Here is a 14,655-nt window from a genome sequence, read left to right as displayed (position 1 = left end):
GATATTGGCTTTGCTCATTGTTGAAGGCCATACCATGACCTATAGTTGTTCATTTCTGTGTCATTTTGGTCTCCAGTGGAGAGTTATCTCATTGGCAATCATACCACAGCTTCTTTTTTATACTATCAATTCAATTGATGATATGGAAAACAATTAGTATAATTTACAAGTAATATAGCATATTTTTTTCAGTTGTTTAAGTGTAAAGAAACAATTCATACAGCAGAAAGTATAAGACATATTTTTGTCAGAAGTCCTCAAGGATTTTCAGGACCCCTGTCCATTATCTTTACACAGCTAATTTCCTAATGCATGTAGAACAAAACTTTGGTTGGCTTGCTTGCTTTGTTTGTATAACTGTTTATTCAAGCTTTGTAAATAAGATTGACATCTTTAAACAATTTATATAGGCATGGTTTTACCTGCATATATCATATTTGAATTTAATTGGGTGTTATTCTAATGATTGTACAATATACAAACAAAGTAAGCAAGCTAACCAAAGTTTTGTTCTACATGCATTAGGAAATTAGCTGTAATAGAAAACACACACTTTATGTGTACAATACATACTATCATCATCACTGTCAGATCCTCCAAATGGATTAAAGTTATCTACATCACTGTTGTCTGAACTAGAGGCACTGCCCAGACCAAGATCTATATCACTCATATCTGAATCAGACGAATCAGAACCACTGCTGGTGTCGGAAGAATCACCCTTGGCCTTCTTAGACTTTTTACTCGAAGTATCAGCTACAAAAAAGTTATTGTTAAGGTGCTGTTATAGTAAATTAAAACCCTGAATCAAACAAGTGAAACTGCGAGCTACTGCTCACTGATGATACCCCCGCCGCAAGTGGATAATACTAATAGTGTAAAAATATGCAAGTGTTCGGTAAACAGGAAGTTGTCGGGTGATGAATCTGAAAACGCATCACACAGTATAGCTGACTTATATAAATCCTGAAACCAAATTTCAGAAATCCTTGTATTGTAGTTCCTGAGAAAAATGTGACGAAAGTTTCATGGGACGGACTGACTGACGGACTGACAGACAGAGGTAAAACAGTATACCCCCCTTTTTTGAAAGCGGGGGTATAAATATCAAACATAGATGATAGAACAAATACTGTTCATTATACAGAACATGTAGAAATTGAAAATAAATTGATATGTCAAGATCTCCATAAAACTATGCCTTGTCTGCAGTTGCAATTGTCAGTGATGTTTTAGAATGTAATCAATTGTAATTTATATTATTAATCTTTTGCCCAAATTTAAATCCATGTCAATGTCACACACAATTTTGTTATTTCTTTTTTCTTGTATCCATTTTTTGACCAAGAAAACACTTCTGTCCAAGATTCCAAAAAATAATGAAGGTTTGACAAACTGATCATTAAAACTAGCTGCATCAAAAATCCAATTTAAACAAATCCATTTTTCAGTAAAATACAAAAATAAGCATTTTCAAAGTTTGTTTCTTGATGCTGTCACAAGCTCTGGATCATGAACGATTCTTTTAATTTGTACATACAATGACCATGAATGGCATATCCCTCAGGAAATCAACTCCAGTTTTAATTCTCCCCTTCTACTGATTAAATTAACTTAAATTACCATTCTTCCTTTTATTGTTTTTATTATTTTTAGCAGCAGCAGGAGTTTCTTTCTTATCTTTATAACTTGAGAATCGGTCTCCAAACAGATCAAATGTTTTCTTTCTATCAGGAGCAGGGAAATGTTTATCTACTAATGTCTGGAAAACTCCCCTACAAAATAAATAACATTAAATATGTATCTTGTTTTCTTTCTATCAGGAGCAGGGAAATGTTTATCTACTAATGTCTGGAAAACTCCCCTACAAAATAAATAACATAAAATATGTATCTTGTTTTCTTTCTATCAGGAGCAGGGAAATGTTTATCTCCTAATGTCTGGAATACTCCCCTACAAAATAAATAACTTTAAATATGTATCTTGTTTTCTTTCTATCAGGAGCAGGGAAATGTTTCTCTACTAATGTCTGGAAAACTCCCCTACAAAATAAATAACATTAAATATGTATCTTGTTTTCTTTCTATCAGGAGCAGGGAAATGTTTATCTACTGTAAATTCAGAAATTATTGCGTGCATTTATTATTGCGATTTTGTAATTTTACACTTGAATGCGATTTTAATTTTTACGATTTTGAGAAAAGTCATGCTTAATTCAGTTAAAATATTACAAAATGCGAGTTTTAATTGTTGCGTTTACAACTCAGTCGCATTATTCGCAATAATAAAAACCTCACAATAATTTCTGAATTTACAGTACTAATGTCTGGAAAACTCCCCTACAAAATAAATAACATTAAATATGTATCTTGTTTTCTTTCTATCAGGAGCAGGGAAATGTTTATCTCCTAATGTCTGGAATACTCCCCTACAAAATAAATAACTTTAAATATGTATCTTGTTTTATTTAGCAACATTTTCTAAAATAAATACAAACTAATACAGAATCATGAAGACAATTTAAATGTCTAAGTTATTTGCACATGTATGTATGTAAATTATTAAAGTACAAATACAGTCAAACCTGAGTAAACCGGACCCTGAATAAACCGGTTTCCTGTCCATTCCGGCCCAAATTGAAAGTCCCATTTTTTCCCCTTCAAAGTCTTTGTTAAAATACCCTTTGTAAACCGGACCCTGTGTATTCCGAATTCCGGTCTAATTATGCAGTCCCAATACTCTTAATTACATTAATTATTACCTGTCAAAACCGGTTTGTCTAATTAATTTCAATGATCGATATGCAATCAAAACATATTTGTTTATACAATATGGCTTTTCAGGATAATCAATTAGTCAGGTGTTAAACTGTGAACTTACAATCGTACAGTAGTGAGCTGTATTATTTATTAAAACATTATAAACGTGTCAAATAAACAAAAAGACACACCGAATATATCTCGGATTGAACTTACGTTGTAACTTCGATAAACAAATTTAAATAGCGGAGTAAGAAATCTACATTGTGATTTCAAAATCCTGCATTCCCTGTGAACCCCTAAAGAAATGACCTTGATAATGAAAAACACCCGGATGACAACAATCAATGGGTATTGTACACTGTAAATACGACAACATTTCGATAGTGATGAAATTACATTTGATAATATTCTGGCTTTTTAATCAGCCATTCCAACGTTTCAAATTAACGATCATGGAAGTAAATTGAAACTCTCGTCTCACAATCCAAACAACGCGAGTATAATGATGCAAATGCAAACAATGAAAAACGAAGTGTAAGTATTTTAATTTATCAATCAGATATACTTTACAATCAGAGAGAACTTTTACATGCAAAATATCGGACGTCACAAGTCATTAACTTCCGGTCAAAACGGAAACCTGAATAAACCGGCTCACTATCTAATCCGGTCATTTTTCATAGTCCCGTAGCCAGCTGGTTTATACAGGTTTTACTGTACAAGAAGATGTCAGTTGCAAAACTGCAGTATTATCTACATCAGTTCTATAAATCAAAATTAATTCCGTTGTTAAATAAAAATCTTACAGAATTGCCAAAACCCAGTCAAATAAGAAGAACAACAACATTCAGTTTAAGACTTTTTATAATAATGTTATGAAGATCTTTTCCCTTTTAATAATTCAAATTCAAATAGGATAAATTCTTCAGTTTATCACATTATCCTGTAAATTAAAGAACAAGAGGCTGTCACAACGACAGCAAACCAGATTTATTAACATTTATTTGTGTCCTGGCAATATCACAAGAACCATTACTGATGATTGGTGAAGGTGAAAATCGTCAATATCAAATTTGACCTCTATTTTGTCATCAGTATCAACATATTAAAATTTGAAAAGCTTAGATTGAATGGTTCGTGAGTAATTGCAACAACATGAATGGAACATTTTACAATCTTTCAAAAACCATAACTCCTGAACGGTAGAAGTCGAAATCGTCATTATTGAACTTGACCTATATTTTGTCATCAGTAACAACATATTAAAATTTGAGAAGCTTTGGTTGAATGGTTCATGAGAAAATGCACGGACACGACTGGAAACACCATTTTTCAATCTTTCAAGAACCATAACTCCTGAACGGTAAAAGTCAAAATCCTCATTATTGAACTTGACCTCCATTTAGTCATCAGTAACAACATATTAAAATTTGGGAAGCTTTGGTAGAACAGTTCATGCGTAAATGCACTGACACGACTGGAAACGCCATTTTACGATCTTTCAAGAACCATAACTACTGAACGGTAAAAGTTAAAATCATCATTATTGAACTTGACCTCTATTTTGTCATCAGTAACAACATATTAGAATTTGAAAAGCTTTGGTTGAATGGTTCATGAGAAAATGCACGGACATGACTGGAAACACCATTTTTCAATCTTTCAAGAACCATAACTCCTGAACGGTAAAAGTCAAAATTGTCATTATTGAACTTGACCTCCATTTTGTCACCAGTAACAACATATTAAAATTTGGGAAGCTTTGGTAGAACAGTTCATGCGTAAATGCACGGACACGACTGGAAACACCATTTTTCAATCTTTCAAGAACCATAACTCCTGAACGGTAAAAGTCAAAATCGCCATTATTGAACTTGACCTTCATTTAGTTGTCAGTAACAACATATTAAAATTTGGGAAGCTTTGGTAGAACAGTTCATGCGTAAATGCACGGACACGACTGGAAACGCCATTTTACGATCTTTCAAGAACCATAACTACTGAACGGTAAAAGTTAAAATCATCATTATTGAACTTGACCTCTATATTGTCATCAGTAACAACATATTAGAATTTGAAAAGCTTTGGTTGAATGGTTCATGAGAAAATGCACGGACATGACTGGAAACACCATTTTTCAATCTTTCAAGAACCATAACTCCTGAACGGTAAAAGTCAAAATTGTCATTATTGAACTTAACCTCCATTTTGTCACCAGGAACAACATATTAAAATTTGAGAAGCTTTGGTAGAACAGTTCATGCGTAAATGCACGGACACGACTGGAAACACAATTTTTCAATCTTTCAAGAACCATAACTCCTGAACGGTAAAAGTCAAAATCGCCATTATTGAACTTGACCTTCATTAAGTTGTCAGTCATTGTCAGTAACAACATATTAAAATTTAAAAAGCTTTGGTTGAACGGTTCATGAGTTAATGCACGGACAACATTTGATTGCCGCCCGGCCGGCCGTCCGCCCGCCGAGCATCCCCAAATCAATAACCGACATTTTTGTCACAAAAATCCGGTGAAAAACAGAAATATGCATTTATAGGACACAATGTCCTACTCACACTATCGTATTTACATTTTCCATATTTGTCGAAAAATTTAACTTGGTATAAATTACACTTTAACTTCATAGTGAACAGGTGAAGTAAATTTTGAGTTGATATGACCACAAACTACTCTAAACCAAACCTTCAACCTGATACTGATGAAGGCACAGATCAGAAAACATAATAGGACCTCTACTACAGCAGGACACCCAAATCATACTTACTTTGCAGTTGATACAAAGTCATTCAATTCACCACCCATCTCTTCCAGCTGTTCTAGAGTTCTGGCTTCTCCTGTTGACTGTAGACCTATCACAACACACTGAAAACATAGAAGAAATTCTGAAAACTGAACCTACATAACTAACATCTCATCAGACACAAATTTAGTTGTTAAATTTTCACATGTTACATATATATTAGCAACTTTATTCTGGTTTAATACTGTATTTTTCAAAACACAGGTATTTACTGGCATACAAATGACCTTTTAAGTGACACTCTTGATTTGAAACTCATGAAGGTGTAGTCAAATTACCCAGTAGTTATGAAGTGTTAAAAGTATTACCAGGAAAAAAAGATACATGTAGGTAAACTATTTCTTTTGATCTTATCTAAAAAAATAAAACAACAGCTCAAAGGTGCATTTTTGATTAATTGATTGTATCTTTTGATATAAATTTAAATTTTTTACAATTAGTTATGTTTGCTATTTTCGCAAATCTTAAATTTAGTGTCATTTTCTTCAATCTTGTATTAAAGATTCTATTTAATGTATACAGTTTATATTGATCTCTTTAAGATACCGTACAGCTGGTTATTTTCGTGGGAGGAAATTTCGTGTTTTTCATTTAACAAATGTTTAATAAGGTCTAGAAATATTTTGGAGGTGATTATTTTGGCGGATTCAAAACTTTTATCAATACCTTTGCATGTACACTTATTTTTGCGATTTTGTTCTATCCTTGAAAATAAGTGAAAATTTACACCACATGAAAATAACCCGCTATACATTATACAAGATAATTGACAAAATTATAGAAAATTTCTTTTGCCTTTAAATCCAGGTGAGCTAAAAAGGCTATGCAAACGAAAATAAAACAAACCAATAATTGCTCGTACCTTTCCACTTTTGACAGCATCCCTTGCAAGCCTTACACAGGCATTCACCTTTGATGATATACACAGATATTTGAAAAACCTCTGATGAGCTGACCAGAACTGTCCCCACATGGTTTTCTTCATTCTGTGCTCAGCATCCATCAAATCTGCTGCTCTCTGAAACCTGGTCCTTGCTGTCACCCACTGTAAAAGAAGAAAACAATAATTATAAATTTATTTGCATCAAATTAAAAAAAAATGACTATTTCTATCTATGTAGTTTTCTTTTTAATTATTTATTTCAAGTAGTTCGTTTAAAAGATGTTTTATTTTTATTAAAGACATTAACAGTGAAAAACTTCTATAGTCTCTATTTACAGTTGTTAATTTGTTCATTTTTAATTTAAACCTTTTTCAAGACTGACATTTAATTTTCACTCTCTCTAATCTCAAAAGATTCTCAAACAGAAACTCCACACTACCTATACATGCTAGACAGAAGAGAGGGCATTAAAAAACCTTTAATCCTGCAAGATGTTATTGTTCTTATTCCAAGTCAATGGTTAATGTTACTTCATGTTTTTAACCATTTAGGAATTAGGTTTTGAAGTCATTCACAGCTATGATATAGGATATGTTCCTTACATCGAAACTACAATCCCCTTCCCTTTCATAAATGTGACCTACTGATTTAGACTATTTACCAGATTTGTTATCTCATAAGCAATATGATGGGTGCCACATGTGGAGCAGGATCTGCTTACCCTTCCGGAGCACCTGAGATCACCCCTAGTTTTTGGTTGGGTTCGTGTTGTTTATTCTTAAGTTTTCTATGTTGTGTCGTGTGTACTATTGTTTGTCTGTTTGTCCTTTTCATTTTTAGCCATGGCGTTGGCAGTTTATTTTTTCGATTTATGAGTTTGACTGTCCCTCTGGTATCTTTCGTCCCTCTCTTTGACTTAAATCTTCAAATATAGTACACATATAGCAATAACACATGTCTTTCATTGACAACCATATGTTGTCCCCTAGAAATCTTGTAATGTTTGAATGCAATGGCAAAGATGCTTCATCCAAATACCATTTAGGGCTATTCCATTAAAATGTATGTGGGAGGGTAGGAAGGGAAGTTTAATTATTGAATGTGGGTCATGGGTCTTTTTCAGTATGCATCTATTACCATTATTTAAAATTATCTAAAAAGAGTTTGTTAGTTGTAGGGAAACCTTCTACAGATATTTTGAAATTCCTACCCGCCGACATACATTTTAATGGAATAGCCCTTAATTGAATGAGGTAACATTTACCATTCTGACACTTTTGTTATAGCATTTGATAAAGTTCTCCTCTAATGGAATGTCTTCTATCCTGAATGTAACACCCTGGAAACTAAGCTGCCTGGCAATATACATCCCTCTTAACTTCATTTCCATGGCAACCAGTTCCATAGCACCAACACCTCTACAATGAAAGATTAAGTTATATTAGTTGTTATGCATCTAAATGCAAAACCGGTATTTAGTTTAATCGTGCCTTTATTAGTTCAAATTGAAATCCAGAGGCAAATATTTCATACAAGCAAGAATGCATGTGTCGTCTTGCTAAGCATACCCCACTAGTAATTCAAAGTATAGAAACACAGGGAAAAGACGCCTGATAGATCTGAAAAGCTTGAGATAAATTATATATGAAGTTACACAGTTCAGTAGAAGAATCATCAACACATCCAAAAAGAGCTCATACGTTCCAACTCATCAGTTGAGAAAATTGTGAAGGAAATATTTGTTTAATGAATGTACAGATGAACAGCCATACTGACAGTGATTTTCATAGCAATTGGTAGGATATTCAAAAAGAGCGGACCAGAACTGGCATGTTTATGTAAATGTGTTTATAAATCCTTGTTGAATCCTCTGCCTTGCAAATAAAGTATAACACTTTATAAAGTTGTAAGGTCAAAATGCATACCTTCTTTCAACTGCTTGAATGAAGTCACCAAATTCTTTAAATGGTGTTCCTGGACCCCATAGTCCAAGTCGAGTCATGTAAGCCATATTCTTTGGTTCAGATGCACCTAATAATCATAAAACAAATAATATAATATAAAATCATATAAATAAAGAGTAAAACTGCAAAAGCAAAAACATAATTTTGCTTACAATGTTGAAGGGCAATTTCCCCTCAGATTTCAGAAATGAAATGCTGTTTATACTGGTTAATAAAAGTTTATTAACACAACTTTTATCCTGAAGAATAAATTTCACATCTATAGATCTCTTTTTCTTTACAAGTTTAGATATAATTCTCAACATTTCTGATCTCATCTGCAATACATACAATCACTGACTGAAGATAGATAAGTGTAATTACAGAATTTACTACGTTATAAACACTATATATACCTGTAGCACTGGCATACACAATCCTGGCTTTAGGTAATCTGTTTTGTAATTCTAATACTGTCTGTCCTGTTTTAGTTGGTTTACTAGAACCCGTTGGACACAAGTTCTTTGCTTTGTGACATTCATCAAAAACAATCTACATTATGTTAAGACCAATAGATACACCCACTTTCTTGTTTATTAGTCTTATAAACAAACAGCATTTCTAATTATTAAAATATCTGTAGCTTTAGCCTGCCAGCCCTCTTGAATTTTGTATCATCTTAACTATTGAGCTATCAATTGCATATATCTACTAGAATAGTTTGATTAGAAATGTATTTCACATGTTTCTTAGGACAATTGATGTTGGGATTTCATACATTTTTTTCCTTCATATTCATCATCCATCTATATCTAATCCAAAAACAAATTATTCAAATCTAAAAAAAAATAAATGCTAAACTAACTGTACCACCAATATTCAATTTTAGTTCTTTCCAACATTATTATTCAATTTTAGTGCTTTCCAACACCAATATTCATTGGGATATTCAATTTTAGTGCTTTCCAACACCAATTTCAATTTTAGTGCTTTCCAACACTATGAACACCAATATTCAATTTTAGTGCTTTCCAACACCAATAATCAGCCTTTTTCTAAAACAACTATCAAAATTGAATACACTTTTGTAGTATACAAGGTGTAGACACCTTTTCATTTACAACCTGTTTTATAAAGGATACACAACCATCAAAATCTTTTCCACACCATTTCAGCAGTTGTTTTAATCTGGTATTGTATTTCCCACCTGACTGACTCTCACCAATCAGAGAAGAGTAAGTAGCAAATATCACGCCTTTCTTTACACTGCCATTTTCTTTTGATGATATTTTTGCATATTTTAACTGAAATTGAAAAAAAGTTGCTTTCTCACCAAACTATACATGCAAAATAAATGTTCAAGGTGTGAGGAAAAAACAATTCTTGAAAACAACAAAATAAGTCTATACTACAATTGTGTGTGGTGGTAATGAACATTTTGTATCATATCTTAATTTGTTCATAACAAAGCAATCAATGATTTTAAATTATGGTTTAATTTCTTTGTTGCAATAATTAATGTATGGATTTCTATGTTTAGAAGAAAAGCTTAGTGGTAAAATATCAAATTAATATTTGATGCTTAAAATTTGTACATATACAAAAGTACTCAGTATAGTTCTAATGAAATTGCTTTTACTTCCAAAATTTTCTATAAACAATTAAGATAAGTCTGGTGACACAAACCTTATTCAATGAATGAACCTCTATTCTTCCAGCACCTATATCTCTCAAATCTCTCTCTGCATCAACCTTTAAGTCATTAGATACACTCAACCTACATACAAACAATGTATTATGTTTACAATTTCTGACAAAATGATCTCTTGTTTCTTACATGAAAAGACATTGAAATCTTGTGCATCTATAGAAAAATTTCTATATAGAATATCAGTAGATATCACAAAATTGAAATAACTTATGGATATTAGAACCAGCAGACAGAAGATTCTTATATATGTTTCTTTAGAATGTTCTACCTAAGGTAATGCTCTAGTTTCTATAATTTTTTTCCTAAAAAAAGATATCCAATCGTTACTGTACCCTTTTCCTCAAACAATCTTTTTTTCAAGACTTTTCTTGTGGAAGTGTTATAACATACATGCCATGAATGCAATTAACTGCAAGTGATTTATACTACTGGTAAAAAAAAACTGACATATGTTTTGATTTTTCTGACAACGAAAGTGATTTTAATGTAAATGTACCACACACTATATAACTTGAAATTCCAGCTGTTTGTTACAAGTTAGTTCAGGATAATTCTTACTGTAAATTTATGATTGATATCATTTTTCTATTTTTCATACATACCATATTGCTCTCTTTCTACCAAGTAGATAATTCTCATATATAACACCAGCCACAGTTCTTCCTTTCCCTACACCTGCTCCATCACCTGTACGTTATATAAAATATCATTTACTACAGGAAGTTCTGTTGTAATATGAATACATTCTTTATTTTCAGTATTGTACAACTAGAAAACAACCATTTATGTTTGTTTCTTAATTTTTGTTCATTTATATGTTTTGGAGTTGAGCTCAAAGTGCATTTTTGCTGAACTATTATACTTTTTTTCAAGGGGTCAGCTGAAGCCCGCATCAAAGTGCTGGATTTTCTTGCTGTGTTGAAGACTCATTTGTGGCCTTCAACTGTTTTCTGGTCTACTGTTGGGTTGTTGTCTCTTTGACACACTCCCCATTTCCATTCTCACCTTTATAGAATAGATGTCACTAATTTCTCTGCTTTGAAAAATAAACACTTTTAACTAGGTTTTTCTCATTGTTGAAGACTGTACTGTGGCTAACAGTCATGAACATCTGTACCATTTGGTCTCTGATAGATAGTTGCCTCATTGGCATTCATACCACATTTTCTTCTTTCATATTGATTCAATAAGGTCTTTTATGAAATACAATTTACTGTACTGTAAACATACAGATTAGTAAAATTACATCTTTGATAGCTATTTGAATTTATGCTGACATCTTAAAATTATCTTTTATAAATTATGGTTTTATAACAGAAATCCATTTTAAAAGTGATAAGTTTATGTCTTACCTATCAAGAAACCAGATCTGTCTCCACTTGGCAGAATAACATTATGTCTCTGGCAGGCATAAACAATAGCCTCTAACTGAAGGGCAGATAACTCTCCACATTCAATGGTTGTATCTGGTATAGCCAACTTATACCAGACATCCTCAGGCTCTACACTGGACAGAGAACTAGTTTCTACTACTGGATCTGGATGTTTGATTCCTAAATTTACTGTAAATAGAAAAAACATCCTTTTAAATACACATCATTTTCTAAATATATGAAAAAGCTTTATTTACTTCAGTAAAACAAATAATTATTGATTTCTTTTATTCAGGCCTCCATATTTTAAATCAGTTGTTTAGTGCCAAGTCCAAGATGATCCATTACAACTAGATTTTTTGTAGTACACTGGACATAATGCCCTACCAAAATACTTGATTGCAAGCTTCCTTATACAAGACTGTTAACTTGATACAGGACTGCCTACTATCCTATTTTAAAGCAGGCAATAAAAGTTGTCAACAATTTCCCTTTGGTATTTGCTTCATCTGGTATGAAACTACTATACCTAGTACATTTACCAGTCTACTAATCTTGATAAGCTGAATAATCATGATATGCACAAGTCTTTTTTTTTTTTTTGCATTTATATAATTAAGTCGAACATGTTGAAAGAAAAGAATCACTTTTTATGACTGAACAGACGGACAGCTTTTTCAGATGAATATTCTTGATCTCATGAAATCATCTCGTTTTATAATTGAAAACCATACCAACTTTAGCATTATATACTGTGGATTCAATTATTTTCGTGGGTACCAATTTTCGTGGATTAAGGAAAACTGGCATATTCATGGATATTCAATTTTGTGGTTTTGCCATAGTCTGCATAAAAGCCTAGATGAAATTTGTCATTCGTTGAATAATTAATTTGGTGGTTCACCTGTACAAACGAAATCCACAATAATTGGTATCCCACGAATAATAATGAAAAAAGAAATTCTAACTTAATATATTCTACTTACATTTTGTAGGCATATAGTTAGCATAAGTTTCAGCATGTCCTAATTCTTGAACTTCCTCTTCTACATCATCATCATCCAGTGGATTTGCATTTGAAACAAAACTAGTGCCACCAAGAGTTTGCTATTCAAAATAAAATGGATCAACATGATAAAGTTTTAATTTTGTCTGTTAAAACAAATATATATGTATATTCAAAGTGAAGTGCATTTAAAAATATCAATTTCAAAATCATTTGAAAATACTAAAACTTTTCTATGTACAATTTTTTAAATGCTGCAAATAGTGAATAGGAAAAATCATTCATGAATTTTGTTTTGTTTATATCTCTTCATTGGAAATCACAAAACCTTCTTATAATTTTTATATTTTAATAGTTCTGCATTGTTATATTTTTCTGAACCTTTTAGCTTTTTCTGTTTCAAGATAACATGTATTTACTCAATTGGTGGAACAGATTTATTTTAATACTAAACAAGAGGCTCTCAAGAGCCTGAATCGCTCACCTTAATTCTTTTGGTTAAATCTCTCATCAATGATTATTTTGGCTTTTCAATTTATTTAAATGTTTTTTGGATCGTCCTATTTTCTTCAAAAGCCAAAAAAAATAATCATTTTCTCCTATGTTCTATTTTAGCCATAGGAGCTATGTTTCTTGACATACAAGGAAATAAAATATAAAATTTATACTAGATACTCTGAAACTCATTTAGCCTAAGTTTGGCTGAAATTGATACAGCAGTTTCAAAGGAGAAGATTTTTTAAAGTAAGTCAACATGATGAACAAATTGTGAAAAACGTCTTTAAAGGGCAATAACTCCTTAAGGGGTCAATTGACAATTTTGGTCAAATTGACTTAATTGAAGATCTTACTTTGCTGAACATTATTGCTGTTTACAGTTTATTTCTATCTATAATTATATTCAAGATAATAAACAAAAACAGCAAAATTTCTTTAAAATTACCAATTCAGGGGCAGTAACCCAACAACAGGTTGTCTGATTCATCTGAAAATTTCAGGGCAGATAGATCTTGACCAGATAAACAATATTATCTCATGTCAGATTTGCTCTAAATGCTTTGGTTTTTTAGTTATAAGCCAAAAACTGCATTTGACCCCTATGTTCTATTTTTAGCAATGGCGACCATGTTTGTTGATAGATCATAACTTCGGATACAATTTACAAACTAGATACCCTAAGGAACATTCAATTAAAGTTTGGAAGTATTTTGCCCAGTAGTTTCAGAGGAGAAGATTTTTGTAAAAGATTACTAAGATTTACGAAAAATTGTTAAAAATTGACTATAAAGGGCAATAACTCCTAAAGGGGTCAACTGACCATTTCTGTCATGTTGACTTATTTGTAAATCTTACTTTGCTGAACATTGTTCCTGTTTACAGTTTATCTCTATCTATAATAATATTCAAGATAATAACCAACCAGATGCTCCGCAGGGCGTAGCTTTATACGACCGCAGAGGTTGAACCCTGAACGGTTGGGGCAAGTATGGACACAACATTCAAGCTGGATTCTGCTCTAAATTTGGATTGTGATTAAATAGTTGACACAGCATAGGTTTCTGACACAGAATGAATGTATTCAAATGAACTTAAATTTTTTGTTTTCTCTTAGAGCAATTCACTATGCTGTTGAATATTAATCCTCTCAAAAATATGTTTGAAGAAATTTTCTTTTTATTTATGAAATTTCAAATGAGAAAAATTGAACCCAATTTTTTATTCACATCCCCCTTTCCCTTATTCCAAAACTAATTTCAATTAAAATATTCTAATGGAGTTTGCAACAATTACTACTCATTTAAATACATCATAAAATATTAAGATGTAAAAAAACTGCTTGTTATCACTGAATGGTAAAGATTATTTAAATTTATCAGTTGGTAGTAAAAAGTGAATATACATTGTATATTGTATATAACAAAGATTTAAGTTGATTCTGGACAAAGAAAGATAACTCCAATTAAAAAAAATTCATGCAGATATTTCTTGCTTACTATACTGGACAAAGAAAGATAACTCTTAATTAAAAAAAAATTTGCTATTTCACAATATTGTGAAATTAGATATTTCTTGCCATTGCACAATACTGTGCAATTGAAAAGACTGGCTATTGCACAATACTTAATATAATAATTTTAGATCCTGATTTGGACC

At 31.8% G+C, this 14,655-nt stretch overlaps 1 protein-coding gene across 1 annotated transcript in view; it reads right to left on the bottom strand.

The window, feature by feature from the left end:
- Positions 1-14,655, bottom strand: part of LOC134681071 (protein strawberry notch homolog 1-like) — a 42,379-nt gene that overhangs the window by 20,021 nt on the left and 7,703 nt on the right. Inside the window, exons 5-16 of the mRNA XM_063540478.1 lie at positions 12,482-12,602; positions 11,475-11,684; positions 10,725-10,809; positions 10,098-10,188; positions 9,554-9,715; positions 8,828-8,963; positions 8,394-8,499; positions 7,733-7,886; positions 6,447-6,629; positions 5,549-5,646; positions 1,624-1,775; positions 574-756 (exon numbers count right to left, since the gene is read on the bottom strand). Coding sequence (XP_063396548.1) covers positions 574-756; positions 1,624-1,775; positions 5,549-5,646; positions 6,447-6,629; positions 7,733-7,886; positions 8,394-8,499; positions 8,828-8,963; positions 9,554-9,715; positions 10,098-10,188; positions 10,725-10,809; positions 11,475-11,684; positions 12,482-12,602 — 1,681 coding nt within the window. The remainder of the gene's footprint in view (positions 1-573; positions 757-1,623; positions 1,776-5,548; positions 5,647-6,446; positions 6,630-7,732; positions 7,887-8,393; positions 8,500-8,827; positions 8,964-9,553; positions 9,716-10,097; positions 10,189-10,724; positions 10,810-11,474; positions 11,685-12,481; positions 12,603-14,655) is intronic.

The sequence above is a fragment of the Mytilus trossulus genome, chromosome 8, assembly GCF_036588685.1.
Source record: "Mytilus trossulus isolate FHL-02 chromosome 8, PNRI_Mtr1.1.1.hap1, whole genome shotgun sequence".
Classification (NCBI taxonomy): Eukaryota; Metazoa; Mollusca; class Bivalvia; order Mytilida; family Mytilidae; genus Mytilus; species Mytilus trossulus.
This window is presented reverse-complemented; position numbering and strand designations above follow the sequence as displayed.